The sequence below is a fragment of the Vulpes vulpes genome, chromosome 1 (genome assembly GCF_048418805.1).
Source record: "Vulpes vulpes isolate BD-2025 chromosome 1, VulVul3, whole genome shotgun sequence".
NCBI classification, from domain to species: domain Eukaryota; kingdom Metazoa; phylum Chordata; class Mammalia; order Carnivora; family Canidae; genus Vulpes; species Vulpes vulpes.
The window spans coordinates 49862533-49889959 of record NC_132780.1 but is presented as its reverse complement, the minus strand read 5'-3'; the positions used below and the strand labels follow the sequence as shown (position 1 = coordinate 49889959).

Genomic DNA, 27427 nt, shown 5'->3' with positions numbered 1-27427 from the left:
AAAAGGGGGGGGGGGGGGTGCGCAGAAATGTTACCAGCAGCATCCAAACAAGTAAAGAAGGACAGCTTCATGGCATAAACTTCAAAAGGAGACAACTAAGGAAAGAAACATAAGATTCCAACACAGGTCTCAACCCTCCCTCTCTACCACCCCAACCTCATGCTTAGCAGTAGGGGGACTGGTGAATTGCCCAAACCCTGCAAATTCTCACAAATACCCACACATTTGGAAAGAAACAGGAATATCTTTATCTTTCCTTCTTTTCTTTTCTTTTCTTTTCTTTTCTTTTCTTTTCTTTTCTTTTCTTTTTCTTTCTTCTTCTTCTTCTTCTTCTTCTTCTTCTTCTTCCTCTTCCTCTTCCTTCTTCTCCTTCTTCTCCTTCTTCTCCTTCTTCTCCTTCTTCTTCTTTTTTTGTGACCATGAAGAGACTAGAAATGTTTATTGGAGAGAGATGAGCAAAAGTTGGGTAATAAAACCAAAGAGGATGCTCTTTGATGAACTGCAGAGCTTCTAGAGCTCCATGCAGAACTCGAGAACCAATATTAATTGAGAGAATAGCTGCAGTGGGGAAAAAGCTGCACCCAAATTAGGTGAAGGAAATCTTGGCTGGGAACATTTTACAGAATTTTAAGAGTTAGTGGAGCTAAATTCTTACAACAAAAGCTGTATGCAGCTCCAGTGGAGCTCTTCCCCTCCACCCCCTCCATGCATAACATCCAAGCTTCAAATTATAGCTCAGATGAAAGAAAACATGTCTACAAAAAGTTGGGAAAGAAATCAAGAATAATGTTCCAATACATATGAGAATAAATAAAAGGTCAGGACAGGGCTACTCATGCTGAGAATAACCAAGAAGGAAAGTATGGCAACTATTCAGATTAATGTAACAAAAACCCACATAGAGAGACAGCACTAAGAAACATGGGATAAAAGACAGACTCCAATCTCGAAGAAAACATAATCCAAGAAACAGAAGAAAATTTTCTATGAATGTTTTACACTACAAAATAAATTAACAAAAGATCATAATAAGAACATAAAGTCAGTAAAATGAAAGCTCAGAGACAAGATGACAGAACAACAAAATGAGACGAAAGGAGAGATTTCAAAGCAAATAAATTAAGGACTAAAATAATATCAGTACAGGAAAATTAATAACACAGAAATAGTAGTAAGAGTACAGACATTAAAGAAAAAATTAACAATAATGTTATAACAACATTAACAATAAAAATAATGTCACTTGAGATAAACACATGCCAAAAAGACAAAAGGCATGGAGAACAAAGATAATATAACATAAGAATAACTGGTAATCTTAAAATCCAGAACCCTGCAAGGGAGAAAATCCTGAATGTGTTCAAACATACAAGTTAGACAATTTTGCTGAAAGAAGGAAGAACAGTAGGTAAGACTGGAAGTGCAGACTCCTTTGCAGGAAAAAAAAAAAACAAAAACTGATGCAGACTCATAACACCAAGATATTTTCTGAGTCAATTACTAAATGTCAAAGATAAAGAAAGAATTCTTCTGTCATCTGAGTGGCATAAAGAGGAAAAAGTAGGCTGACTTCAAAAGTTTCTACAGCAGGGTGCCTGGGTGGCTCAGTTGGTTAAGCATCTGCCTTCACCTCAGTCATCATCCCAGAGTTCTGGGATCTAGCCCTGCATGGGGCTCCTCACTCCGCCAGGAGTCTTCTCTTCCTACTGCCCTGCTCATGCTCTCTCTCTTTCCCACTCTCTCTCTCTCTCTCAAATAAATAAATCTTTTTTAAAAAAAGTTTCTACAGCAGGATGCCCAAGTGGCTGAGCTGATTAAGTGTCTGACTCTTGATTTTGGCTTGGGTCATGATCTCAAGGTTGTGAGATTGAGCCCATGCCACTCTTGGCATGGAGTCTGCTTATCCCTCTCCCTCTGATTCTCCCCCTACTCTCTTTCTCTCTCAAATAAATAAATAAATAAAATCTTTTAAAAATTTCTATAGCATTATTAATCAGAAGGCAGTCAAGCAATAGCTGCAAAGTTCTGAGGACATGGAAATGAGATCAGAGACTATTATACCCAGTGTGTGATTCCAATATAAAGGCAACAAACATTCTCAAGCACATAAGAACTCAAAAATCATAGAAGCAGTGAGTCTTCAACATAAATTTGGTAACAAAATTCAGCCAACAAAAAGTGGAATCAAAATAAGGCTTTCATGAATATAGATATATATATTTTGAATTGGGAGAAAGGTAGTAGAAGTATATAATTGCTAATTCCCTCAGCTTTTACAGAAGTGAATAAATTGATGTTTTCTAAAAATAAAAAAAATAGGTAAAGAGGAAAAAATAATTTCAACCTCAAAGATTTTTTTGTAATCATCCTTCTTGAATATATTAGAATCTTTTATGAAATAATCTCTCGTTTGTCTGAAGTTCAAGAAAGCTCTTTGCATTCACTTTAGTTTCTTTTCCATTATTAAATTTAAGCAAAATAAAATTTAAAACACTTCATTAAAAAAAAGCACATATAAGGAGTACCTGGAGGCTCAGTTGGTTAAGTGTCTGCCTTCAGATTGGGTCATGATCCCAGGATCCTGGGATTGATCCCCACATCGGGCTCCCAGCTTGGCAGACAGTCTGGTTCTCTCTCTGCCCCTCCCCAGTGTGTGGGCTCTCCCCCACCCCTCAAACAAATACATAAAATCTTTTTTTTTTAATGCATATAATGTAATCCTACTTTTATATAAAATTAATTCTTCATATATCTTTATATCTATATATGTGTATACACATATATGTACAGGTACATGTATACATATCATATAATATACCGAAAGAGAGAGATATAGTGCAATTTCTGGAATGAAGTTCACTTAATATTAATTATGGCCATATATAGGTGGTGGGATTTTAAGTAGTATTTCATATTCTTTGTATTTTTATGTATTGCTTGAGTTTTTTTTATAACAAATATGTGTTAGTTAAAAAGCAGTAAGTTCCAAACTTACAGTGGTACTTGCAGAAATAGATTGATGGAATAAAATTAATAGTCCAGAAATAAACTCTTACATTTACGGTCTATTGATTTTCAACAAGGATGCCAAGACAATTCATTGGAGGGAAAGAATAATCTTTCACCAAATGGTTATGAGAGAACTGAATAGTCACATGCAAAAGAATAGAATTAGATCCCTACCTCACAACATATATAAAAATTAACTCAAATGAAAAAAAAAAAAAAAAACCTCAAATGGACAAGAGACCTAAATGTTAAGAGCTAAAGCTATAAAATAAAACACTTAAAACATAGAAGCAGGATCCCTGGGTGGCACAGTGGTTTGGCGCCTGCCTTTAACCCAGGGCGCAATCCTGGAGACCCGGGATCGAATCCCACGTCGGGCTCCCGGTGCTTGGAGCCTGCTTCTCCCTCTGCCTATGTCTCTGCCTCTCTCTCTCTCTGTGATGACTATCATAAATTAAAAAAATAAATAAATAAAAAGTTAAAAAGAAAAAAGAAAACATAGAAGCAAATCTTTATAGCTTTCAATTAAGCAATGGTTTCTTACATATGATAGCTAAGGTATAAGCAACCAAAGATAAAAAAGATAAATTGGATTTTATCAAAATTAAAAGCTTTTGTGCTACAAGAGACAAGAAAGTAAAAAGACAACCCATAAAATGAGAAAAAATATTTGCAAAAAAAAAAAAAAAAAATTTGCAAATCACATATTTGATAGGGGATCCAAATCTGGAATATATAAAGTATAACTCAAAAACAAAAGACAATGCAAATAGAAAATTGGCAAAGGATCTAAACAAATATTTCTCCAAAGAAGATATACAAAAAGCCAATGAGCACATGAAAAGATGCTCAACATCTGGGTGCCCGATTGGCTTGGTAAGTTGGTAGGTCCATAGAACATGGATCTCTTTGATCTCAGGGTCATGAGTTCAAGTGTTCGGTGTGGAGCCTTCTTAAAAGATGCTCAACATCATTAGCTATCAGAGAAATGCAAACTAAAACCACAATGAGATACCACTTCACACCAACTAGGATGGCTATTATCAAAAGAACAGAACAAGTGTTGGTAAGGATGTGAAGAAATAGGAACACTTGTGTACTGTTGGTGAGAATGTGAAATGGTGCAGCCACTGTGGAAAACAGTATCGAACTTCCTCAAATATAATTAAAAGACAAGAAGACAGAAACTCAAACAGTTATTTGTACGCTGATGTTCATAGCAGCATTACTGACAATAGCCAAAAGGTGTAAATAACCTAAACATCCACCAACAAAATGTGGCATATACAAACAATGAAACATTCAGTCTTAAGAAGGAGGGAAATTCTGACACATGCTGCAACATGGATGAAACCTGAAGACATTATGCTCAGTTCCAAAAGTACAAATATTTCACTAATATGAAGTATCTCGAACAGTCAAACAGAAAGTGGAATGATAGTTTCCAGGGCCCTGTTGAGGGAAGTGGGGGAAACAAGGTGGTTATGCTTAATGGATACAAGTGTCAATCTGGGAAGATTAAAACATTCTAGAGACGCCTGGTGCTGACTGCTGCACAACAGTGTGAAAGTACTTAATGTGCTGACCTATATGTTTTACAATGATTAAAATGGTAAATTTTGTTAGGTAGGCTTTACCAAAGTTTAAAAAGTAAATATTGAAATAAAGAAAGAGGAATGAAGTGCTGCTCCATGCTACCACATGAACCGAGAACACATTGAGAGAAGAATCCACATTGCAGGAGAGAATCCAGCACAAAAGGCCACATATTCTCTGATTCTGTTTATGTGGAACATCCAAAAGAGGCAAATCCACACTGATGGACAGTAGGGTAGGGCTGGCCTGGTGCCGGGGGGAGGTGGACCTGGGGCAGTGACAGCTAATGGGCAGGAGGCTTCTTGTGGGACTGATGAAGATGTTCTGAAAATGACAGAGTGGTGAGGGTGCACAACCTCATGCATGTCTGGGAACCACTGACTTGCATACTTTAAAAGGGTGAAATTTATGGTATACGAATTATAACTCAATAAAGCTGTCATGAAAAACCAATAAAGTTGTTGTTCAGAAAAGATAAACAAAAGAAAACCTGAATGACCTGGTGGAGAAGGCACTGAGTGTTCCACAGGAGGCTGACATCAGAACCTAAGAGGTCATGGACATACAACGCGCTCATTTAACACTGAAGTAGCTCAGTGGGCAGTGGTTTTAAGCAGTGGGAATTTGGGCTAATCAGTCCACCAAGACTGATTAGTCCACATAAGACTTATGAGCCTCTTTTCAAGATACCTTTCCAAGTATATGTTTAGGAAGACCCTACTTTCCCCTCAACCAAAAGAAAAAAAAGAATGTAAGGGCAAGGGATAGTCATCTCGTCTTGTTTCACTCATGCTACTCCCTTCATATGTGTTCAGGTTGTACATACACATATGTCACATCTAACACTGTGGACAATGTGACTTCAAAACTGTGTATGAGCACCACTGTCACATATCAAAAATACCCATCAGACCAATCTGTGTTGAGACCACATCCTTTGAGCACTGTTTTCAGAGCCTCTCCTTCTTTGCTAACTTTCTTGCTATGTGCAGCTCACAGACACCAGTATAAGCTGACAGTGTCTTTCTCTGATAGTTCTGTGGCCAGGCTGTCTGAATATTTCAGAGTATCTTCTTATTAAGAGATTTGTTGATCAAATATATATGCCACATGTATGGTGTGCCAATTGTATATTAGGTACTGGTAAAATAAAGAGCATGGTCTGGCCTTGTTGAGCTTATGCACAGAAGGAGGAGGCAGAAAAAAAAACAAAAGGGACCCCCCCCCGCAATGACAATATAATTATGAATAATGGCAATGACAATGAAGGCAATGACAACAGCAAAGGGAAGAGAATAACAGTGAGTGCATATCTGTGCAGCTGGGGTGACTCTGAGATTGTGGTGTTCCAGCTAAGACAAAAGGATAAGAGGAAGCCAACTTTGCAAAGATCATTCCACGTAGAGGGAAGAGCAGGATTGTGTTGGTTTTGTTTTTAAGGTCACATAAGGTAGACTATCCAGATCCCTGTGCACAGGATAGTTTTGGGTTACAGTCTGTCCTCTCTAAAACAACACCTTTCTGGGTCCACTTTGTTAACTCCCTATTTTTCCTACTGCATTAAATCGTAAATCTTTTCCCTACTTTTTGCTACTCACATAACCTAGTCCCCACATGCCACACTCCCTCCAATTATGTATCATGGACTCGTGACGACGCATAAATTACCTGGGAAAGAATCAACTGCCCATGAAATGTGTGCACAAATTTTCTTAAAAATGCAAAATAGGTGTCATCTCCAAGTCTTTGGGCAAGAAACCGGAGAAGGAAATAGCCCTAGAAGGAAGAAAAAAATAAAGATGCCTATCACAGGTTCATAAGAACACTGCTTACAACAGAGCTAACTCTAACGTACCCACCAGCGCTTTCTGCACATAGAGGAAGTCCTGTCTGACATGCCCCAGGCTGCCCTTCATATCTTTACCAGTAGGACTGGACCTGGAAATTAAGGAAAACTATTTTGTTCTCAACCATTCTATTAATGGTATCACCATCTCATTTTTCCTTGGTTTGTACGAAGCCTTATGTGTGTCACGGACCAAAAGTCAAGAAGGGTCCAACTCCTGTCTCTCTCAGCTAGCAGGAAAAGTTTTAATAACATAAATTCCTTCTTTATTCCTCCTGTCTTCTACTTGGAACCTAACAGCAATTTCGAGATTCTGCTCTTCAAAACTGACATGGAGCACAGGAAGGGATGTACAGGGCAGGGAATCTGATTCATGTCTAATTTTGGGGGTATGAAATGTTTTAATTATTGGATGTCAGATACCTAACCAGTCAAATGACATTACAATGTAGATAATCTTTTTGTTTTGCCCCAGCCATGATTATAGGTTTACACATATAACCTAAAAAGTGTTGCCCCATGTGGATCCCTGGGTGGCTCAGCAGTTTAGCGCCTGCCTTCAGCCCAGGGCTTGACTCTGGAGTCCTGGGATCGATTCCCACATCGGGCTCCCTACATGGAGCCTGCTTCTCCCTCTGCCTGGGTCTCTGCCTCTGTCTTTCTCTGTGTCTCTGATGAATAAAAAATAAAATCTTAAAAAAAAAAAAAAAGTGTTGCCCCATAACAACTGGCTTCTGCCACTTAGATGTACTTACCTTTAAATAATGAACCTGCATGAAGACCTTCTCAGGATTGAGCCCATGTTTGATGACAGATGATCCTGAGTCACTCACGTGGCCAGTTTTCTCTTTATTGGGTCTAAAATGATGTAGTAAAATTTTGTTTAAGTATGCACATTCTTCAATAATTAGACTATAATATCATCTTATTTCTTATTTTCGAAGTTGCTCAACAGTATCTGAGGTCTATTCAATTGTACAGGTATAATTTAAAATAGTTTATATTACAAATTCATTTATTAAACAAGGAGGGATTTATATTTGGGTTGGCAACCCAAGGTTGGCTATTGGCAATATTTCACATCATTTTATCCAAGATTAAAGCTTTGCCAGACCCTCAAGGAATCTGAGCTCCAATATGAATTATTTAAGAACCTATGGGATTTTCTTTTAGTGGGAGTGATGGACTGGGACATGCAATGGAAAATGCAGTTTTACTCGGAAGGGCAAAGAACTAATATCTTTTTAAAAAAAATTCTGAAAGCCCCAATGTTGATCCACTTCGCTTAACTTGCATTTAAGCAGTTAAGGCTTAAGAAATATTTGTACTCTGAGGCCATTTTAGAATCTCAAAACCAAAAACAAAAGTCATACCAGCCCATGTTTTTAGAACAGGTAGAGGCATTAACAGCATACATTTTAACCTCCTCATTTCACAAATAAGGGGAACTGAGGCACCCAGAAATTAAGTCTGTGTCCCAAGTCTCAGAGCTTGTTTTGATTCGTGGTGACATCAGCATTAAAACCAATGTTTTCTTATTATCAGGGTGCTTTCCATTTTGCTCTATAGCTTTAAGTATTTTTTTTTAAGATTTATTTATTTATTTTAGGGAAAGGGGAGGGGCCAGGGAGAGGGAGACAGCCTTAAGCAGATTCCCCACTGAGTGCAGAGTCTGAGGCTCCATCTCACAACTCTGAGATCAGGACTTGAACCAAAACCAAGAGTCGATCACTTAATCAGTTGCACCACCCAGGCGCCCCTACAGCTTTAAGTGTTTTTAAAAATTCCTTTAAAAAATACAACTGGGTAATAATGAAGCTTCAAAAATCAGCTAAACAAAATGAGTGGCAAGGTATTTCCAGCTTTCAGCTGTTCTAAAACCAGTTACTGGACAGACTGAAGAGTGTGTCTTGGGGTGAGGGAAGGCAAGGGCTGGCCAGAGGGTTGGCACATCAGAAGGGGAGGACTTATTTTTCAAAAGTAATGTGGTGTTACAAGGTACGTGGCCTTTGGAACCCGAGAGACCTGGTGTTGAATCTCAATCCCACTTCTTACTACTCCCTACTACTGCCAGATTAAATTCTCTGACCCTCAATTTGCTCACTTGCAAATTGGGAATAATCCCACCTAACTCCCAAGGTCCTGTGGGGGCATAATTGAGATATTATACGCAAAGCCCAGAGCAAGGGCCATGGCTATAAAAATTACTCAATAAACTTAATAAAATATTGTAAAGTTGTTAGCAATAAATATTGCTAAATTCAAGGTTGGTCACCTGATGTTAGAGGTGATGGATTTCAGTGGTTCATTCACTTAATCCCATATGCTCACAGACACAAAGGCATAAGGATGCTAAATGGAAGTGCCTGAGGATGGCCCAGCTTGCCAATCTGGACCTTTGCAGTGTGTGCTAGTTGCTGAGCAAGAAGCCCTGATTAAATCTCTGCAGAGTATTCCAGGACGTTATCTTGGCAGATATAAGACATGAAACCAGCAGATTCCTAAGGCAGAGACAACAACTGAACACTAGAGCTAACTGCACAATTTTAATATTTGTGCTTGATCCCTGACTTACATATATGACCATACTTGCAGCAATAACTAGTCTCTTTCATCTTCATTTAAGACTCCATTGAAAAGCATCAGCTTTATTCCTGCTCTCAAGTTTGTCCTAGGACTGAGTGTTTTTATAAAGAAAGCCACCCTGGCTTTGATAGGGAAAGCCCACCACCCATAGCCTTAGCAGGTGGAAGGCTTCTCAGAGTCGGCCTGAATTCAAACCAGCTTTCCCACCCCCAAGAGACAGACTTGCTTGAGCTTCTCATGCCTTCAGCTTTGTACTGAGACTATGAGAAGGGGAGGGACCCAGAAGACGGATGTAAGTCTCAGCTCCAAAGGCTGGTTTCTAGTTCAAGCTCCTAGAGTGATGCCTGTAGTTGGTGCTTTTTTTCCCTTTGTCTAAATATGTCCCTCCAGAAAGCATCTCTTACTTTCTTCTTTCACCTTCTCCAAATGAAGAAGTGTTCAAGAAAATTCTTTTAGGCTGACAGCATCCAAGGCAAATGTACAAGTCTCCAAGAGATTCCTTTTAAAGTAGCCATCGTGCCAAAGAAGGCAGTGCACCACGCAAGCTTTATGAGAAATTAAAGGGAATGGTTTTTAAGAGGAAGAGATACTCCACGAGTGGGCAAAAGGTGGCTCCTATTTCTGTGCTACTCTAGTCCTCATGATGCCACTTATCCTAGAAGATAAAGCAGGGAGAGAGCAGGAAACAAATTAACTCCCCGTTCATGCAAAAACCAGATGACAAAAAAAAAAAAACAAAAACAAAAACAGATGACTCTCACAGGTGAGTGATAGAAGGCATGTCCAAAAAGAGTACACGCCAATGTATGAATGCATTTAAATAATGAACGGGCAAAACAAACCAATGGGGATAGAGACCAGATTAACCACAATGATGGTTACCCTTGGGGGTATTGACAGGGCAGGGAAAAAATAAGGTTTCTGAGATGCTGGTAATATTCTATATATTGATCTAGGTGGTACTTTCACAAGGATACATAGTAAAAATCTACTGAGTTATCTAGAAATATCTATGTACTTTACATATGTTACATTTCAATCAGAAAGTTAAAAAAATAGATGCACACAATGCAGTACAAGTTTTGAGAATAGAAAGGAATCAATCTAGAAAAGGAGCTTTGCTATTCATGGGCCATGAACACATGACGAGCGAGGATTAACAAAGCCCTATGCATCTGAGCCACTGATGCTGTTTTTTAAATGATGCTGGGAGAGGTAGAAAGAACTATGGCAGATACAATTGGCTCAGTCCCTCCCACTCTCATCTACCTTCCTTCTTGCCTCTTATAAAATTAAATCTGAAAAGTGAGCATTTCACTTTCACAGTGAAATGCTCACTTTCCAAGTGTCCTGGAATGCTGAGGCCTCCCCAAGATCCATGGTAGCTATGCCGAATATAAGTGTCAAAACTGAGACAAGCTGCGTACCCTCCCTCAGCACCCCCACCTATAGAGAATGTGATGAGGCTCAGATGATTTGGAAGCACTTTGTAAATGCCAAAGTGTTAAGCATCTCTTTAACATTGTACACCAGTGTTTCTTTCCTTGGCTGAAATACATGGAATGTGAGAGATCAAGTTACCAAGGTCGTTTGGGCTTAAATGTGCTTGGTGTCTGTTGTACCTGGCACCAAATGTAACAACCAAGATTAGCATGACCTTTCCCTTCCTGCCTCCTGGCTTTTCTGCTGCGCTAAGAAGCAATATGGACATTTAAAGAGCTGTCAGATAGCAGTGATAGTTGATACACAGTGACTGGACTTAGAATCAAATCTCCTGAAGAAGGGGGTGATTCTGCAGGAGTATCATCAAAGGTGGGATTTGGGACAAGGCCTCTGAAAGGTGCTCAGGCGTGTCAGCGTGGGTCTGAACACCTACTGCTCTGCCACAGCCCAGACTGGCGGTCTGCCAGCATCCTGCATCTCAGACCCATCGGCAGTAGAAGTGAGAGCCACAGGATATCTTCATCTACAAATTCGCTCCTGTAGTGCCTGAGTCAGAAACTAAGCACCCCCAAAACGAGACAGAAAGAAATGAGACAACATCCCTTCAGCATTTCAACATATTTGTCTGTCTGTCATTCACAACTGACTGCAAGGTATGAAGGGCTGGGAGCAGGGCCTCATCACCCCACCATAATGCAGGAGGTTAAACACTACCCTCCTGCAGAAACTGGCCCCATGGTGTTTAGCTGAGTCCCAAACACACGTGTGAGACATGCAGGGAAGCAGCATAACATAATGGTTAAGAGTTCAGGTGTGAATCTTGTCTCTGCCACTAAAGTGCCACATGAGTCACTCAACCCTATGAAGTCAGTCCAATCCTTCATCTGCAGAAAGGGGACAATGATCGTGACGACACCTCATTAGGGTGCCGCAGCACCCGATAGTGCTTAGCCAGTTCCTGTTGACATTTGGTAAGCAGGGCATGAATGCTGCTATTATCATAGGGCATCCCGACTGGAGTTCAGGCTGACCCTGCCTCTCACAGGCAGAGACATTCACAAGACATCTCACATATTCTCATCAGGGGAGGCTGGGCAAAGGGCACACAGGACCTCTTATTTTAGTAGCTTCTCCTCAGTCTAAAATCACTCCAAAATAAAAAGCATTTTAAATAAGACACGAAACATAAATGAGCCCTTCCACTTTCCCTTTGTGAAACCTAACTTTGAGTATAAACCCTTCAGGGGTCGGTCTTTTAGGCTGCTCCTTGCCGAATCTTCAGAAAGCAACAGAAAGAAACAACAAATATCAGGCATTGCCTAAAGTTCTAGTGAGCTCAGTCTGGGCAGATTCCTGACACACAAGCCAATGGTCTACACCAGTCTGTGAGAAGATTACTACATTTCTGTGGAATGATTCAAGTAGAGGAATCCTATATCCTACATTGATTTTTGCAACAGTCTTCCCATCTATAAAATGTGCATCCTTGCCATCGACTTGACTTCGGATCACACTATCAGAGAGAAGCAGACACAATGTCATGCACACCTTTAACTAATGATGTTGTATTGTGTCAGAGCTACTGTTTGGCAAGTTTGATTATCTGTGTGGTTTTCACAATGGATTTAACAGTTACCCAGCCTGAAGGTTCTTCCTCATCAGGGACCATTATCCTGTAGCCAACACAGCAGGATATTGCTCTGGTGTTGAAAAAGGCAATAGCTAAGATAATTTAAGACAGAAGGACGCTTCCCTCTGGAGGAACCAGAGAAAAGTGACCAAGGTATATTCTGTCCCTGACGGAAAAAGGAGCCAGTGGTTGGAATCTATGGAAGGAGAAGTCAGCTGCTGAAAGATTCTATAGTTAGCAGAACAGTAGAAAACACGAACGGAGTCCCCAAATTTTGATTAGTCCCGTAGGAAAATGAAAAATGAATTTAGAAAAGAAGTAATGAGCATCAGTACCAAACCACAACAGTCCTCAGGTTCTGAGTGGCCATAAATCAGAAATTCCTAAGAAACAAAATCCCAGAGGAAAAAACAAAGAACAGAGTAATACAATGGCCTAAGCCATGTATCATCACATTCAACACAGCAAAAGAAAATTTCGACATGTTTTCAAAGGAGATGGGGGAGGGGGGGATCCCTGGGTGGCTCAGCAGTTTAGCGCCTGCCTTCAGCCCAGGGCGTGATCCTGGAGTCCTGGGATGGAGTCCCATGTCGGGCTCCCTGCAGGGAGCCTGCTTCTCCCTCTGCCTGTGTCTCTGTCTCTGCCTCTCTCTCTCTCTCTCTCTCTCTCTCTCTCTCTGTCTCTCATGAATAAATAAAGATCTTTAAAAATAAAAAAAAATTTAAAAAAAGGAGATGAGGAAAAAACAGAGGGCACAGACCCCATTATAACTGTGGGGGATGTTTCCTTAAGATGAATTTTCAGAGAATATGTTCAAAAGATGGAAGAGGGGAGATGCTGGAGAAAGAAGAAGAAGAAAAAAAGACAGCTAAATATAAGAGCCCAGAGGCTGTAAAATCCTTGCCAGGAAGGCAAAAAGTCAGAATGAACTGATGCTAATGGAGACTGTCCAGGACAACAAAAAGGGGCTTTAGAAGTAATGTTCAGAGCACAAAGACCAGGTGTTAAGAGGTGACAGAAGCAATGAACTGCTTGACTCTCACTTTGCTTTAACTTTCCTGCTAAGGAGAATGATGTACATGGCACAACAAGCATTGCTCTGTGGGAACTGCTGCCTGGGACAGGTGAAGGGGACTCCCTCTTTCAAGAGTTCTGACATGCCACAGCTCTGAAAGCTTCTACTGGCGACCACATACCTCTGGGAGTATCATCATGGAGATAATAGGGAAGGGATTGGTGGAGACAGACAAATGGTATTCTGATTTGCTAAGGAAGAAGGGATAAGAGGAGGGAATACAAAATTCATGACTGGGTTATTGAACAGAAAGCTTGTGCACACTTAGAACAGAAAATGATGAACTACTGGAGTTAGCATAGGATCTAGAGGGCCACTTCCAGAAATTCACTGTGGGCATCAGGCATCCTGACTTCTACAGGGCAGCTGATAGAATGGATGCAGAAATGTGAGTGTATGGAGGTTGTTTCATAGGCTTGTAGGTTCAAAAACAGAACCCAAGGCTATTGAATAAATACTTGCCAGAATCCAGGTACAGGAGGGAGTAGTACTTAGGGCTGATGTATTGGTATAACAGATTTGCATTTCAGGCCAAGCTGGGAGTCTAGCTAGTTGATTGACAACATCCACGGTCAAGAACAACAAGCACAGGCTGAAATGAAGGTCCAAAATTAGTCAGACAATAGTTAACAAGGACAAAAGGGTTTTAAAAATTAAGCCTTTGCCTATGAAAAAGATTTAGTATATTAAATTGTAAACTCAACAAGCTGCAAGAGGTGATTGATGTGGCTGGCTTCCAACACAATAACCACACTGGGAGGTGGGCTCAACAGGAGCAATGACAATGTAGCAGGAAGTACTGCTGGTGAGGAGGTCAGACAGCGTGCAGAGCAGTGGTCAAGAGCTGGGCTCTGGAGCCAGACTTTCCTCTACGTTCATCGTAGCTCACCACTTACTAGCTATGGGAACATGACCCAATGCATAACACCTCTATGCATTGGTCTCTTCATCTGTCACATGGGAAGGAAGATGGTACCAGTACCTTTCTCATTGGGCCATTCTGAGGACTAAATGAGATTATGTAGAATGCCTAGGACGGTGGCACATCAGAAGCATTCAATGAATATTACTAAGGAGAGAAAAATGCATGTGGGTTGGAACAGTAAGAACACCATGAGAAGGTGCACAATACTGGTTTAAAAATGAAATATGGTGTATATGTGAATGCATCTAACTTGATCAGTGCTGGTACATTCTTTTCTGGTTCAGCCAGACGAGGCAAGCAGTAACAGCCTCACTGCATTCTTCACAGGCGTAACCTCAAACAGAGTGCTGTGTTCAGTTCAGGTGTCACATTTGGAAAGGCCAATGTTAAGGAAGATAACAACATAGGATGAAGCCCAAGAAGGTAAGAATTCTCTCAACCTTGCATTATGAAGGACAAATTTCCAAAAATCTGTGACCTAGTGACTAGGAAAGGAAATGACAGTGGTCTTCAAATGTGTGGATTTATTTGTGGGAGAACAAAGCAAATCCTATGCAACTCTGGAGGTAAGTAAGATAACCTGGCGGGCCTTACAGGGAGGCAGGTTTCGGGCCCAGTCCGAGGAAAGCCATTGTAAGATGGGTGTACCCAACAGGGAAACTGCTGCTTGCCAAAACAGGGAGAATCGGATCCTGGAAATCTTCAGTAGAAGCTGGGTGGCTGTCTGTCAGCGATATGGAAGGTTAGGCAAAATCACTTTAAAGGTCCTTTCTGATCCTAATATTCTATGATTTTAGGAGATAAAACAGCCCAGAATAATTTCAGCTGCAGCATTTCAATGTGAAACAGTGTTGAGCCACTGCAGCGAAGTCAACATGTTTGCTCTGTAGCCTTGGTCATTCCAAATCAGCACCAAGGGGGATCATGATTAAAACCAACAAAGAAATACCTAAGTGAATTAGAGGAAACTTAACTGAATTTTATTCAACCGCACATATTTGGGAATAGATTTAGCAGAGGAGTATCGGATTCAAGCAGTAAGAGGCTTTTGTTATCCTGTCTACGGTGTTGTAGTCTGGGGACAGGGCGAAGGAGAGAGAGGTACATATCTGGTAAACCAGAGCTGGAATCCTCCTAAGCCAGGTTTAAAGGAGCCCCATACCCTTTTAGGGCTAGAGTGATCATAATGAAATGCAAGCTGTCAGTCGGCACACACATTCAGAACACAGGAATAGGGCAGCCCAGGTGGCTCAGCGGTTTAGCGCCGCCTTCAGCCCAGGGCTTGATCCTGGAGACCCAGGATTAGTCCCACGTCAGGTTCCCTGCATGAAGCCTGCTTCTCCCTCTGCCTGTGTCTCTGTGCCTCTCTCTCTCTCTCTCTCATGAATAAATAAATAAAATCTTAAAAAAAAAAAAAAACCACAGAAATACAGAGAACTTGGAAATTACAGGAGACAAAAGTAGAAAAGGTAACAAGGGAAAACTTTTTTTGTACTGCATCGAAAAAATTCCATGACTCCCTACTGGAAAGAGGCAAAAGAGACAAACACTGGCTTCATTTCGTAAGGGGAGGCTAGAAGCGCTTTTTGAACACCAACAGCACGTGTGGTGCTATGTGACGAGAGAGTGGAAGGGTTCGTCTCATGACTCAAAGAGGAGCAGAGGGTCTGTGAGAGCTGGGGAAGGACTTTACCCTCCCGGGTGGAGGGTGGCACAGCACCAGGGCCCAGGGGACCACAGTGCAAGGAGTCTTGCCTGGGTTTGAAGCCCACTGCATACCAATATATAAAACAGGATGAGTAGTTGGGAGAATAGCTCTCTTCCCAGAGTTGGGGGCAACTGTGTACGATGTAGGTCTTATATTTAATATGTTGTGCATTAACAGTGAGACCATTCACCACAGCATTGTTGGTAAAAGCAAAAAGCTAGAAATCACTGAAATGTCCAATGGTTACTGGAGGGGTCCTTTCTCGGAAGTGAATCATCTGTAGGTGGGGTTGTGATACCACAGACACTATGGAGATGTCTTCCAGGCATTCGGTGATAGAAATAGTTCCTTGGGTCCCATCCAGTGCCCCGAGGACAACAGTTGCCTCCTACATTGCTAGTCAACCTTGCTAAGACCACAATGATCATATGAGATATTATAAAATATCCAATGATTTCCATCAATCCTTCTCATTTATTTTTTAAATTGAGATACAATTTACATATCATAAAATTCACCATTTAAAAAAAAAAGTACAATTCCCTGTTTTTAGTATATTCATGAGGTTGTATAACCATCAGCAGTACCTAACCCAGAACATTTTCATCACCCATGAAAAGACTTCACATCCAACTGGCAGTCATTTTCCATATTCCCTTCACCCCAGTCCCTGACAAACATTAATCTACTTGTCTCTAAGGATTTACCTATTCTAATTATTTCAGATAAATGGAATCATACAGCATGTGGCCTTTTGTGACTGGCTTCTTTCACTTAGCATGTTTTCAAGATTCATTCATCTTTTTAGCATGTAACAGTACTTCATTCCTTCATATGGCTGAATGATATCCCATTGTATGAGTATAATGCATTTTATTTATCCATTCATCTGCTGATGGACATTAGAATTGTTCCCACTTTTGGCTATGAAGAATAATGCTTCTATGAACATTTGTGTACACATTTTTGGGTGGATTTGTGTTTTCGTTTCTCTTGGGTAAATACCTAGGATTAGAGTGGCAGGGTTGTATGGTAACTCTACGGGTAATTTGAGGATCTGTCAGACTCCTTTCCAAAGGAGCTGCACCAACTCACTCCCACCAATAGTGTACGAGGGTTCAATACCCGCCCCCCCCACCCCAAACATTTCCAGCACCTGTTCTTATCTGTCTTTTCAGGATAGCTGTCCTGGTAGGTATGAAATGATATCTCCCTGAAGTTTTGATCTGCATTTCCCCAATGGCTAGTGTGTCACACACCTTTTTATGTGTTTATTGGCTATCTGTGTCTCTTCTCTGGAGAAATGTCTACTTATATCCTTTGTCCATATTTCAATTGAGTTATTTCTCTTATTTTTGAACTAGAGTTCTTTACACATTCTGGTTACAAGTCCCTTAAATATATGATTTTCAAATATTTTATTCCATTTTGTGGGTTGTCTTTTCACTTTCTTGATGGAATCCTTTAAAACACAAAAGTTTTTAATCTTAATGAAGCCCAATTTATTGATTTTTTTCCCTTTGGTCCCTTGTACTTTAGTTTAGGAAACTGTTGCCTAATCCAAGGCCATGAAGACTTAGTATACTTATGCTTTTTTTCTAATAGTTTTATGGTTTCAGCTCTTACATTTAGGTCTTTGATCCATGTTAATTTTTGCATGTGGTATGATGCAGAAGGTCTAATTTCATTCTTCTGCATGTGGATATCCAGTTGTCCCATGGCCATTTGTTGAAAGGACTATTCTTTCTTTCACTGAATGGTCTTGGCACCGTTGTCAAAAACCAACTGACCATAAAAGAAAGAAGAGTCTGTTTCTAGACTCTCAGTTTTATTCCATTGGTCTTATATGTCTGTTCTTATGCCAGCATCACACTATGTTGATTACTGTAGCTTTGTAGTAAGTATTGGAATTGAAAAGTGTGAGTCCTTGACCTTTGCTACTCTTCAAGATTATTCTGGCCACTCTAGGTCCCTTGAATTTCCACATGAACTTTAGGATCAGCTAGTCCATTTCTGCAAAAGAAATAGCTGAAATTTTGACACTGGCTCCACATATCAGTATAGGGAGTGTTGCCATTTTACCAATCATAAGTCTTCCAATTCATGAACACAAGATGTTCTTCCATTTGTTTGGTTCTTCTTTCATTTCTTTCAACAATGTTTTGTAGTTTCCAGTATATGTATTGTACTTTTTTGCTAAATTTATTCCTTAATATTTAATTTTTTATGTTATTATCCATGAATTTGTTTTCTTAATTTCATTTTCAGATTATTTATAACTAGTGTATAGATAAACAATGGACTTTTATATATTGATCTTGTATCCTGTAACCTTACTGAACTTTTTTATTAGTTCTAACAATTTTTTGCAAGGATGATTCCTCAGGATTTCTTATATATAACATAATGACATCTGCAAAAAGAGATAGTTTTCCTTCTTCCTTTCCAACCTGGATATCTTCTATATCCCTTGCTTGCCTAACTGCCTTGGCTAGAACATCCAGCGCAATCTTAAGCAGAAGCATAATCTCTCTTTTTAATTCTTTCTCTCCTCAACCATTGACTTGAAAGAGGAAGAAGCCCCTATAAAACTGCATTTTAATGTGTAGTAAAATATTCTTCTTCTGTGTCTTTGCAGCAGGCCCAGTCAAATACCTTGGTTTTTTTTTTGTCAGCCATTCTAGGTCAAAACTATTGGCCAAAACACAAACCAAATGGTGGTGTCAGAGGGAGGGGTACAGGGAGAATGAGAGTTTTTCTGAACGGGAAACCAACGTTCATTAGCCAAGTATGTTGTGTTCATCATGCTAGGACTGGCTGAGTTGCATGAAATGTCCTCAGAGGATGAGCAAAATAAGAGTGAATTATTATAGATTGGTTTATGTACATGAATTATTTTTTTAGGAAAATATCTCACAGGCAAAAAGGGTTATATCAGTGCCACACAGGGCAGCAATACAGAAGTATCCATATATACTTAAAAATTTTATTTTCAGAAAGATTCACAAGAAAATGCTAGCAGTGATTATCTTAGGGTGACGACTACAATGGTGGGGATGGAATTTTACACCTTTCTAAACTGTTTGGGTTTTCCTATTATGTACTTTTATTACAAAAAACAAAACAAAAACCCCCAAGACCCCACCCCAAATCATGGTTAACTATGCAGTGATTATGAACTGTTTTATTTCTTCTTTATGCTTTCCTGTATTTAAAAAACCCCACCAAATGTAATTGCAAAAATGAAACACCATGTACAGTAAATATGTAATTAGGGGCCTATCAAGGAGAATTCTATCCCTCCCTTACAAATACCTGAGTGATGAGTAACCAGGGAATGGTCTAGGAAAATGAACAGGGAATGTTATTTGAGTTCAAATATGCAGGACATGTCCGTCATCTTTGCTGGGTAAAAGAAGTGAGAAGTGAGAGTGTCCCTCCAACAGGAAACAGGAACTGAGTGGCCAGCTCCGGGGGATAGAGCTGGCCTTCGAAACAGGAAAGGGCAGAGTCTGTTTCTGGCTAGCTGAGAGCCTTAAAGTTTTTCAGAAAATGCTGGCACAGGTACAGCACCATCCTGTCACGAAAGGGTAGCAACTATCTACACAGCTAGCTTGCTAGTGACTATGGTTCCGAAAAAGAGAACTAGGCAGAAAAAATGGGGTGAAGGGGTTCCCAGGCCTGAGGGATGGAGAATAGGAATTCCCAGATACACAGGGAGAGGCCTCAGGAACTACACAGGCCAGTGCCAGTGGTTGGAACTCAGGTAAGAACTCTCACAAAGCTGTAGAGGCAAGAACTGCTTTCTTCTCAGGGCTGCGGTCTGATTCTGCACAGAATACCAGGGGATTGTACCGAGTGGAGCCAGAGGGGACATCAGCCTGGCCCTAATGACAAGATTAGATGAGAAGTAGGTTCCAGGAAGGTATGAAGATTGCATTTGTCTTAGAAGCATTGCCAAGTTAATTCTTACCTCAAGCTATTAGTTTCAGCATCTTTGTTTAACGTTCAAACTTTTTTTTTTTTTGGTTAGTTTTTGCTTTTAATCTCATCGTTTCATTTGTAACCAGGCATCCTTGCCTCCTCCCTCTTCCATTTTTAAACATCCTCTTAACTTCTTAATAAAATTAACTTTTGGACATTCTAGCCAATTTCAAGTTAGTCAAGAGGAAAGGTAGGTGTTTCCAGGCCCTGGTTGGTAAAAAGACAGGAGCACGGTGCTTTTGTGGTCACCAGGGGAGGGTGGCAGCAGTGAAAGAAGAGATAGAAACCAGAAAAAGGCAGAACAGAGAGTGGGGCTTGCTGTGGGGGCTGTGTCCTTGTGCCCTCTGTCACTTGTTGGGCAAACATTGATCAGGTGTCAGAGGGTCTAGATGACAGCACTTAACACATGTTGAGTATTTACTATAGGATGAACCATTGGAAATTGACAATACTGAGCCTTTTTAGATCCCCCCAAAATGGCAATCCTCTGTGATTCAACCCAATACATGTATTCTAATTGATTTGCACATATTCATCACACTATCCCTGACACTCAGCTATAAAGTAGAAACTATGGGGTTATCCTTCCCATGTTACAGTGAGGAGACCAAAGCTCACTGTGCTTGTGTGACTCTCTCAAGGTCACACAGTAAGTTGAGGAGTCAGGATGGGATTCAAATCCAGGCACTCTGGCTTCCAAGCTTACTCCCTAAACCACAGATTATTCTCTGGAGAGAGCCCAGGCCTGCATTCTCAGATGGCGTTTCTCTAAAATGAGGCAGGACAACCAGCCTTTGGCCAAGAAGGAACTTGGGCTATTGCCTTTCACTCTGGTAAAGTCATAACAGACTTCACAAAGCCCACATATTCAACCACTTCCTTTAATGGGTCAGTCCTTATCTGCAATCAGAGAAAGCTTTACATCATATTATTAGAAGTCCTCTTTGAAGCTGTATTGACACTTCAACCAGTTTTGAATAGTTCCAAATGAGTGACTTAGAGCTTCAGGCCAATCAGGAAGAAGATTCCCAAGCTCTTCTCAACTCAGGTGCGGGTTCCTGAAATGGCCACCCAATTTCATCTGGCTTCTAGACTCTGTCTCTTTGATCATGTGTGATCTCACAGGCTGGGTAATCTTCCCAGAACTCCCATTTTCATTATGTCATTCTTAGAACTGATAATAGCTCCCCAGTGCCTGATGGTCACATGCAAACTCTTGAATCTGGCTTCTAAGGAACTCCATTACTTGGCCTGTGCTTCCTTGGCCCCCTTCGGTCTCACGGGTTCCTGATGGCTATCCTTTCCAGGAAGCCCATTCCCACTTAATGCCCACTTCCGCCATTAATCCACTATTTATGGCTTTGCTCCTTGAGTTCCCTTCCTTCCAGTTCTTTCCCAGTCTCAATGCTAGCCCTTCTTGCCATCCCAGCTCAAAGCTCTCACTTCTCAGTGGTCCTTCCTACCTAAGCCTACCAAGAGTAACTCTTGGTCCTTACAACTCTGAGAATACAGCCTCAGGTTCTTCTATCTACTGTCTTGTAACCAATATTTCAACTCTGTAAAAAATATAGGAAGAACCTCACGGACAGAGAATGTCATCTGTGACATTCATTTCTTCTAGTTATCAAGGACCCATTCAGTGCCAAACCCTGTGGTGAACAGAGGTAAAGAAGACAGTCCCTGGGTTCAAAAGGCTCAGGACCCAGAAGAAAGATGCATTAGGTTAGACCATATGAAATTTCTGTTTGTTAGGTTAAAAATGGCCAAATATTGGCAATATAACATGGCTCATTCTATATGTGCTGCCAAAGCAAGCACTTACATGGCTCATTCTAAATATATTTGTCAAATAACATAGTAAGATCAGGGATGGAGAGACAACCAGAACATTTAGCGGGTACAGAGGAGGGTCATGTGCTTGTCAGGGGAGAACCTCAGACTCTTGGAATGCAGTGATACCTGCTCTGAATCATGAGGACTTGTAGTCACATGACAACAGGGAGGATATTCTAACAGAGAAAACATGAAAACAAGGCAAGGAGGTAAGAAAAAACAGGCAGACAGCAGATGTTATCGGCTGCATTATTTCTCCAGAATTTTTATTTTGAAACCCTAACCCCCAGTGCCTCAGAAGGTGACTCAATTTATAGATAGGGCCTTTAAAGAGCTAGACAATGGTTGGTACCCTTTACAAGAAGGCAACTGGTTGGTACCCTTTACAAGAAGAGGAGACTCAGACTTACAAAGGGTCACCAGGAGTGCTGACATGCAGAGGAAAGACTGCGTGAGGACTCAGAGAGAAGGGGCTACCCACAGCCACAGAGAAAGGCTACAGAAGAAGCCAAACCTGCTGACACCTTGATCTTAGACTTTTATCCTCCAGAAGCATAAGAAATACATTTCCACATATAGGTCTGTGCTGTTTTGCTACAGCAGCCCCGCCAAACTTATACCGTGGGGTAGTATATGAACTAAGTGAAGTGGCTGTCCCAACGGCAGAAGTGCTGGTGAGTGGTGCTGTGCCTGCTGTGTTAAGGAACCTGAGGTTTTTCCTGGAGACGAAGGGAAGCTTTTGGAGAGTTTTAAGCAACAAGGTGGCAGAATTAGAAGGTGTTTCAAGGCAGAGCTCTCCAGCAACAAGGAAGGTGGATTTGGTGACTGGAGACCAAAAGATAAATTCGGAGGTTGTTGGATTGCTGGCAGCAAGTTATTAAGTTCTAACCAGGAAGACAGCAGTATTAGAAATGGAGAAGAACCCAATGGAGAATACCTAGGAGGAAAGTTCACAGTGATGAAGCCCTCTGGGGTAAGGAGTGGAGTGGAGGGAGGAATTGAAAGACCCCCCGTTTTGACCTGGGATGAGCGTGGGAACCTGAGCCACCACCGATGAGACTGCTGCCATAGAAGGTGAGCAGATGGGGCCCAGGGAGTGGGGGTACCAATGTGAGATGCCCATAACACGACCAGGAAGACAAGATGTCAAGTGGGTAGTTAAGCAGTCACATCTGACCTAGAAGAGAGAGCAAGGCTGGCCTGGAGATGTGGGAGCCTCCAGCAAAGAGGAGGGGTGTGGCCAGCAATGCCCATGCCCCACTCACAATCTGTGGGGCCCCTTTATCGTCTCTGTGCACATCAACTCTTGGCATGCTTTCCATGACTTTTCATTAGATGTGGCTCTTGGCATGCTGAGCACGTTTTGCCTACAAACACAAGAGTCAGAAGTACCTGGGAATGTGCACCTGTCAAAGCAATGGGGACAGGTCCAGGGGTATACACAGTCTGGGCTATACCCCGGTGGGGACAACTATGAGACTGACCCATGCCACCTCCAGAGCCATCCTGTGTGATGTGACTTGATATCATGGCACCCTGGCTTGGCCTCCTCCTCTTCTCCTCACTTCTACTTCCCATCCTGGGCATACTTGCTACTAAATCTCTTCCACGTGAATCTTGTCTCAGGGTCTGCTCTTGAGGAATCCCGCCTACAATAGTGGGTGTAGATGAGACCACTCTAGGAGGATGTGTGGCTAAGAGCAGAGCCCCCTGGGGAGCACCAACTCTGAAGAGGTAGGGGAAGAGAAGGGCCCAAAGAAGATGAGGAGGGACAGCAGAGGGGTACAGGAGAGCCAGAAGAGGCGCTGCCAGGAAAGCCAGGTAATGGAGATTCCCAGAAGGAAGAGTTATCAATAGTAACAAACAAAGCAGAGGAGCTCCAATAATATAAAGACTGGAATATGTTTATAAAATCTGGTGATCATAAGGGCAAAATTAACTCAGGAAGAAAAATAGTTTCCCTAGACTCATGACCCTGGCCCACGGTCCAAAGTGATGGGAACTTCATTCTCCCCTCATATATGGATCCTCCCCTTCCTTCCTCTTCAATGGGCAGAGGATCTAAAGCTCACTTAGACACATGTAAGTTCTAGATTTGCGTCAATGCACACACGTCGTTATTGCCACCTCTGGAATTAGAAACATGTCTTGAGCTGTACTGAAACTGACAGTGGGCTCTTGGGCCTCCGAGAGGCCAGGGAGATGTGGATGTTGATGCGTTTATAGAACTGAAGGAAGAACATGTTAATGGACTTAGTTTTCCCTGGGGGACAGGAGGCAAGAGGAGGCAGGGAGAGTGAGGAGGAGCAAGGTCTGGAACCAACACCAAAGGCCACGGGGAAGGGAGCTACCCAGGGGAGAGGGAAGGTCTTGGTTCGCAGCCTGCAGGGCTGGCGGTGCCTGAAGTGAGTGCATTGAGTCTGAGGCCCCAGGATGGAGGGGTGGCGGAGGTGGGTGTGTGACAGTGATAAGAGACTCTCAGAGGAGGGGGGCTTGACCACAAGGCAGGTTTGGGTGGCAGTGAGTGGATGAGTCCCCACATGTGGGTGGGAAAATACTGCTATGTTCTTCAAGGATCAGAAATTAAAATTTTGAGAAAACCGTCAGAGGTGAAAGCTTCGTGTATACCGGAGGTACACACTTAGACTAATCTCAAAAGTCTCATCGTTTCAAATGGAACATGCAGCTTAGGCATCGTGCAGACTCACAGAGCCTGCAGCACATGCATTTCATCTTGGCTCCATCTCCAGAGGAGACTTGCATACTTGGGGCTCCCCTCGATTACTATGGGATGTCTCTGTGACCAGAGAATGAGGCATTTATGCAGAAGGAAGGACAAGATAATCCATATTTCTCCGGAATCATATTGTCTGTGGGGGCAGCAGCTAGGAGAAAGAGCCACACAGATTCTAGGCCTGTCAGCACCTCCTCAACATGATGTATTTTCATGTTTCTCTCAGCATGAGCTTGACTTTAACAATGAATCCAGAAAAGAGGGGAAGTGATAATAAATCACAAACAATAAAAACCAACAGCAATTTCTCCTGACCCCGTCATAGCTCTTCTATCCCCGGACCGTCAGAGTATGGTAACAGAGTAAAGCACTTTAGAGAGAAAATGTGGGAATCCAGCAGGGCCCAGGGACCAGAAGCAAGGGAGCCTACAGAAGGCCCTTGGTATCTTCAGCAGCAAAAGTCTTGACTGCTACAAGGTCAAGGGTGGGCTGGGGCTGCGAAAGACAGAAAGGGAAGTGGTGGCGGCCAAGCAGAATGAGACAGTAATAAGATCAGCTTCTCCTGGCACACAGTTGTGCCCAGAGTCGGCGGACAGGTGAGGGAGAGTCTGGGGAGGGCCACTGGGGTCTCGTCTGTGGGAAAAGCATCTTCAATAATGAACAAATGAGAAAAGGCGTGGAGTCAGTAATACGACCCCTAACCTTTTGAAACTATGAGCAAATTGGCATGCCTCAAGAGCCTGCAGCCACATTACAGGCCTCCCAGGCAGGGAAGGCAGAAAAGGAAAATACAGGAACTGTTGTAATCAAATGAATCTTACAACCAAGTCAATCCAGGACACAGCCGATGAGAGCCATGTTTAACACTAGATGTATGGGAGATACAATCAGAAAACAGTTATTGTAAATTACTAAAATTAGCAAGCCAGAACCAAACACTATTTAGTTTTTCTCTTCTCACTTTGTTAATACTCCAATATCTATAATCAACACAATGTTGAGTTTTCTTTTTTCGTGATAGCTATAATTCAGACACATGCACTCGTGTGTATAAAGACAAAGATTACACGGTCTAAAGATACTTCTTTCTAACCATGACCTTCATGTCCTTCTACAGTTCAAGATACCTGCCATGGCTTTTTGGTTTGGTTTTGTTGTTTTAATGCAACTAAATGCTATATTGAGTTCCTTGAAGGCAGAGAGAGTATGTGGGGAAAAGAAGGTCGTTTCCAACCCTGGATTTCCATCTGTGTTCTGCTCTTTATCAGCTGTATGATGCAGGACACTTTAATCCCTCTTTCTGAGCTGTGAGTCATCTAAGTCATAAAGATGCTGAATAGCCAGCAGGAGAGGTGGGGAAGGATTGGCAGCAGAGCAGAAGGAATCAAGGAGAGTGTGGCACACAGAAGCCAAAAGAGGAGAGTGTTTTTAGAAGGATGGAGTGGTCAACCATATTGAAAACTGCTGCAAAGATGAGTAAGAGGAGTTTCCATTTCGTCTGTCCATTCCAAGGAACTAGGAACATATCAAGACACAAACCAAGACTTCCAAATTGTTCTTGGTCCATCATTTCAAGACCATGGGCTATCTTGAAGGAGAGGGGAAAAAAAGATAGCATTTTTTATTACTGCCTTGGTTTAAGTGACTTCTTTCCCAAGGTCTTACTTGCATATAAAACAAATAAAATCTGAGAACAAATTTTTATAACTCCAATTTGTTTCCACTTTTAGTAATTTCTAGGTTCTCTGTGCCCATTTAAGGGAGAATTCTAAAGGATGGGATAAAGTAAACCTAGACTATATAATTCAGGGCAGGTTCAGAGACATTTCCTCTTCATTGTAAGTGCATCTGATAACAAATTTCCATACTGATGTGCAACAAATCTTTCAAATGCAGTCATCTCATGGTTAGCCTAAATTTAGCCAAACACAATTTCTGAATACTAAGAAAAAGAAAAACAAATGCCATAATAAGCTTTCCAGCACAAGGGTCTAAAAATAGTGTATTTCTTCTTCTCCCGGCACTATACACATAGTCAAAGGTCTTGGCCATCAGAGGCTGGGCTGATCATAGCTCCACCAAGTCCAGAGAGAAGGCTCTCCTCACGTGCGTACTGACTTCCCCATGTGCGGCTGGCCTGCTTATAAACTGGAAGCACATTTCACCAACTAATATTCATCATTATGCCCAGATGCCCAGCTCCTCCGCTGGCTCCCCACCTTCCTTCCACCTCTTCCCTCTCTTCCCTCTCTCCCTGGTGATTTCAATGTGCTCAGAATTTTAAGAATTTATGGACTGTTTCCATCTCTCCGGTGTGGTGCTGACTTGCAGACCTCACTAAGTTCTCAGTGTTGAGTGTCTATTTGGCATCCCAAACTTAATGCATACAAAACTGGGATTTTTACTTTTCTTTCCAATGTCTTGGCTGTTTCACCAAATGGCCTCACCATCTAATGAGCTGCTCAAGTCAAAAGCCTAGAGTTATTCTGGACACTCTCATTTCTCTCTTCTCTACACTCAATGACCAAAGACCCGCCAGCTCCGTCACCCAAACATGTCTCTGATGGATCTGCTCCCTGCATCTGCCACCACCACCGCCAGGACCTCTTACATGGGTGATTGCCAGGTTCTAAACCTCTACCTTCCCATCCTGCTGCAGCCTGCAGTCCATCCCCTAGTGGCCAGAGTAGCACTGAAAACACAAGACCTATCAGGATCCCTGCTGCAGGCCCTGGAGCACCTTGCATTGCACTGTGGCATAAGGCCAGCTGGGGTGACTCCTGCCTGCCTCTCTCTGCGCATCTGACCCTCCTTTCTGTTCCTCAAGCACCAGCAGGCCAAGCCCTTTCCTGCCTCAGGGCCTTTGAGTCACCTTCCGGATTGTGCCACTTCTCACCATCTAAAACTAGCCATGAATGCAACGGGGTCCTGCTAAGTGGAAGCTGTGTGAGAGCATGGACCCCATCCACATGGGTCACAGGTACAGCCATCCCACTGGTTGAGTGCAGAGGTGTGCAAACTATGGTGCTGGGTGGGGAATGAGTGGGGAGAGTGGGGC

At 41.9% G+C, this 27427-nt stretch overlaps 1 protein-coding gene across 35 annotated transcripts in view; it reads right to left on the bottom strand.

Annotated features, from left to right (window-relative positions):
• The window catches only part of AOPEP (aminopeptidase O (putative)), a 334839-nt gene that overhangs the window by 111225 nt on the left and 196187 nt on the right, over nt 1–27427 (bottom strand). For 18 of the 35 annotated variants that reach the window (XR_012002603.1, XR_012002602.1, XR_012002604.1 and 15 more), the window contains 2 exons: nt 7207–7309; nt 6274–6381 (listed from right to left, as the gene is read on the bottom strand). Coding sequence is in view for 22 of the 35 variants with exons in the window: in XM_072763641.1 (XP_072619742.1) it covers nt 6274–6381; nt 7207–7309 (211 nt within the window). In the remaining 13 variants the exon portion in view is untranslated. Of the gene's footprint in view, nt 1–221; nt 429–6273; nt 6382–7206; nt 7310–27427 lie in introns of all 35 variants that reach the window. The other 17 variants (XR_012002590.1, XR_012002591.1, XR_012002585.1 and 14 more) reach the window with 1 other exon arrangement.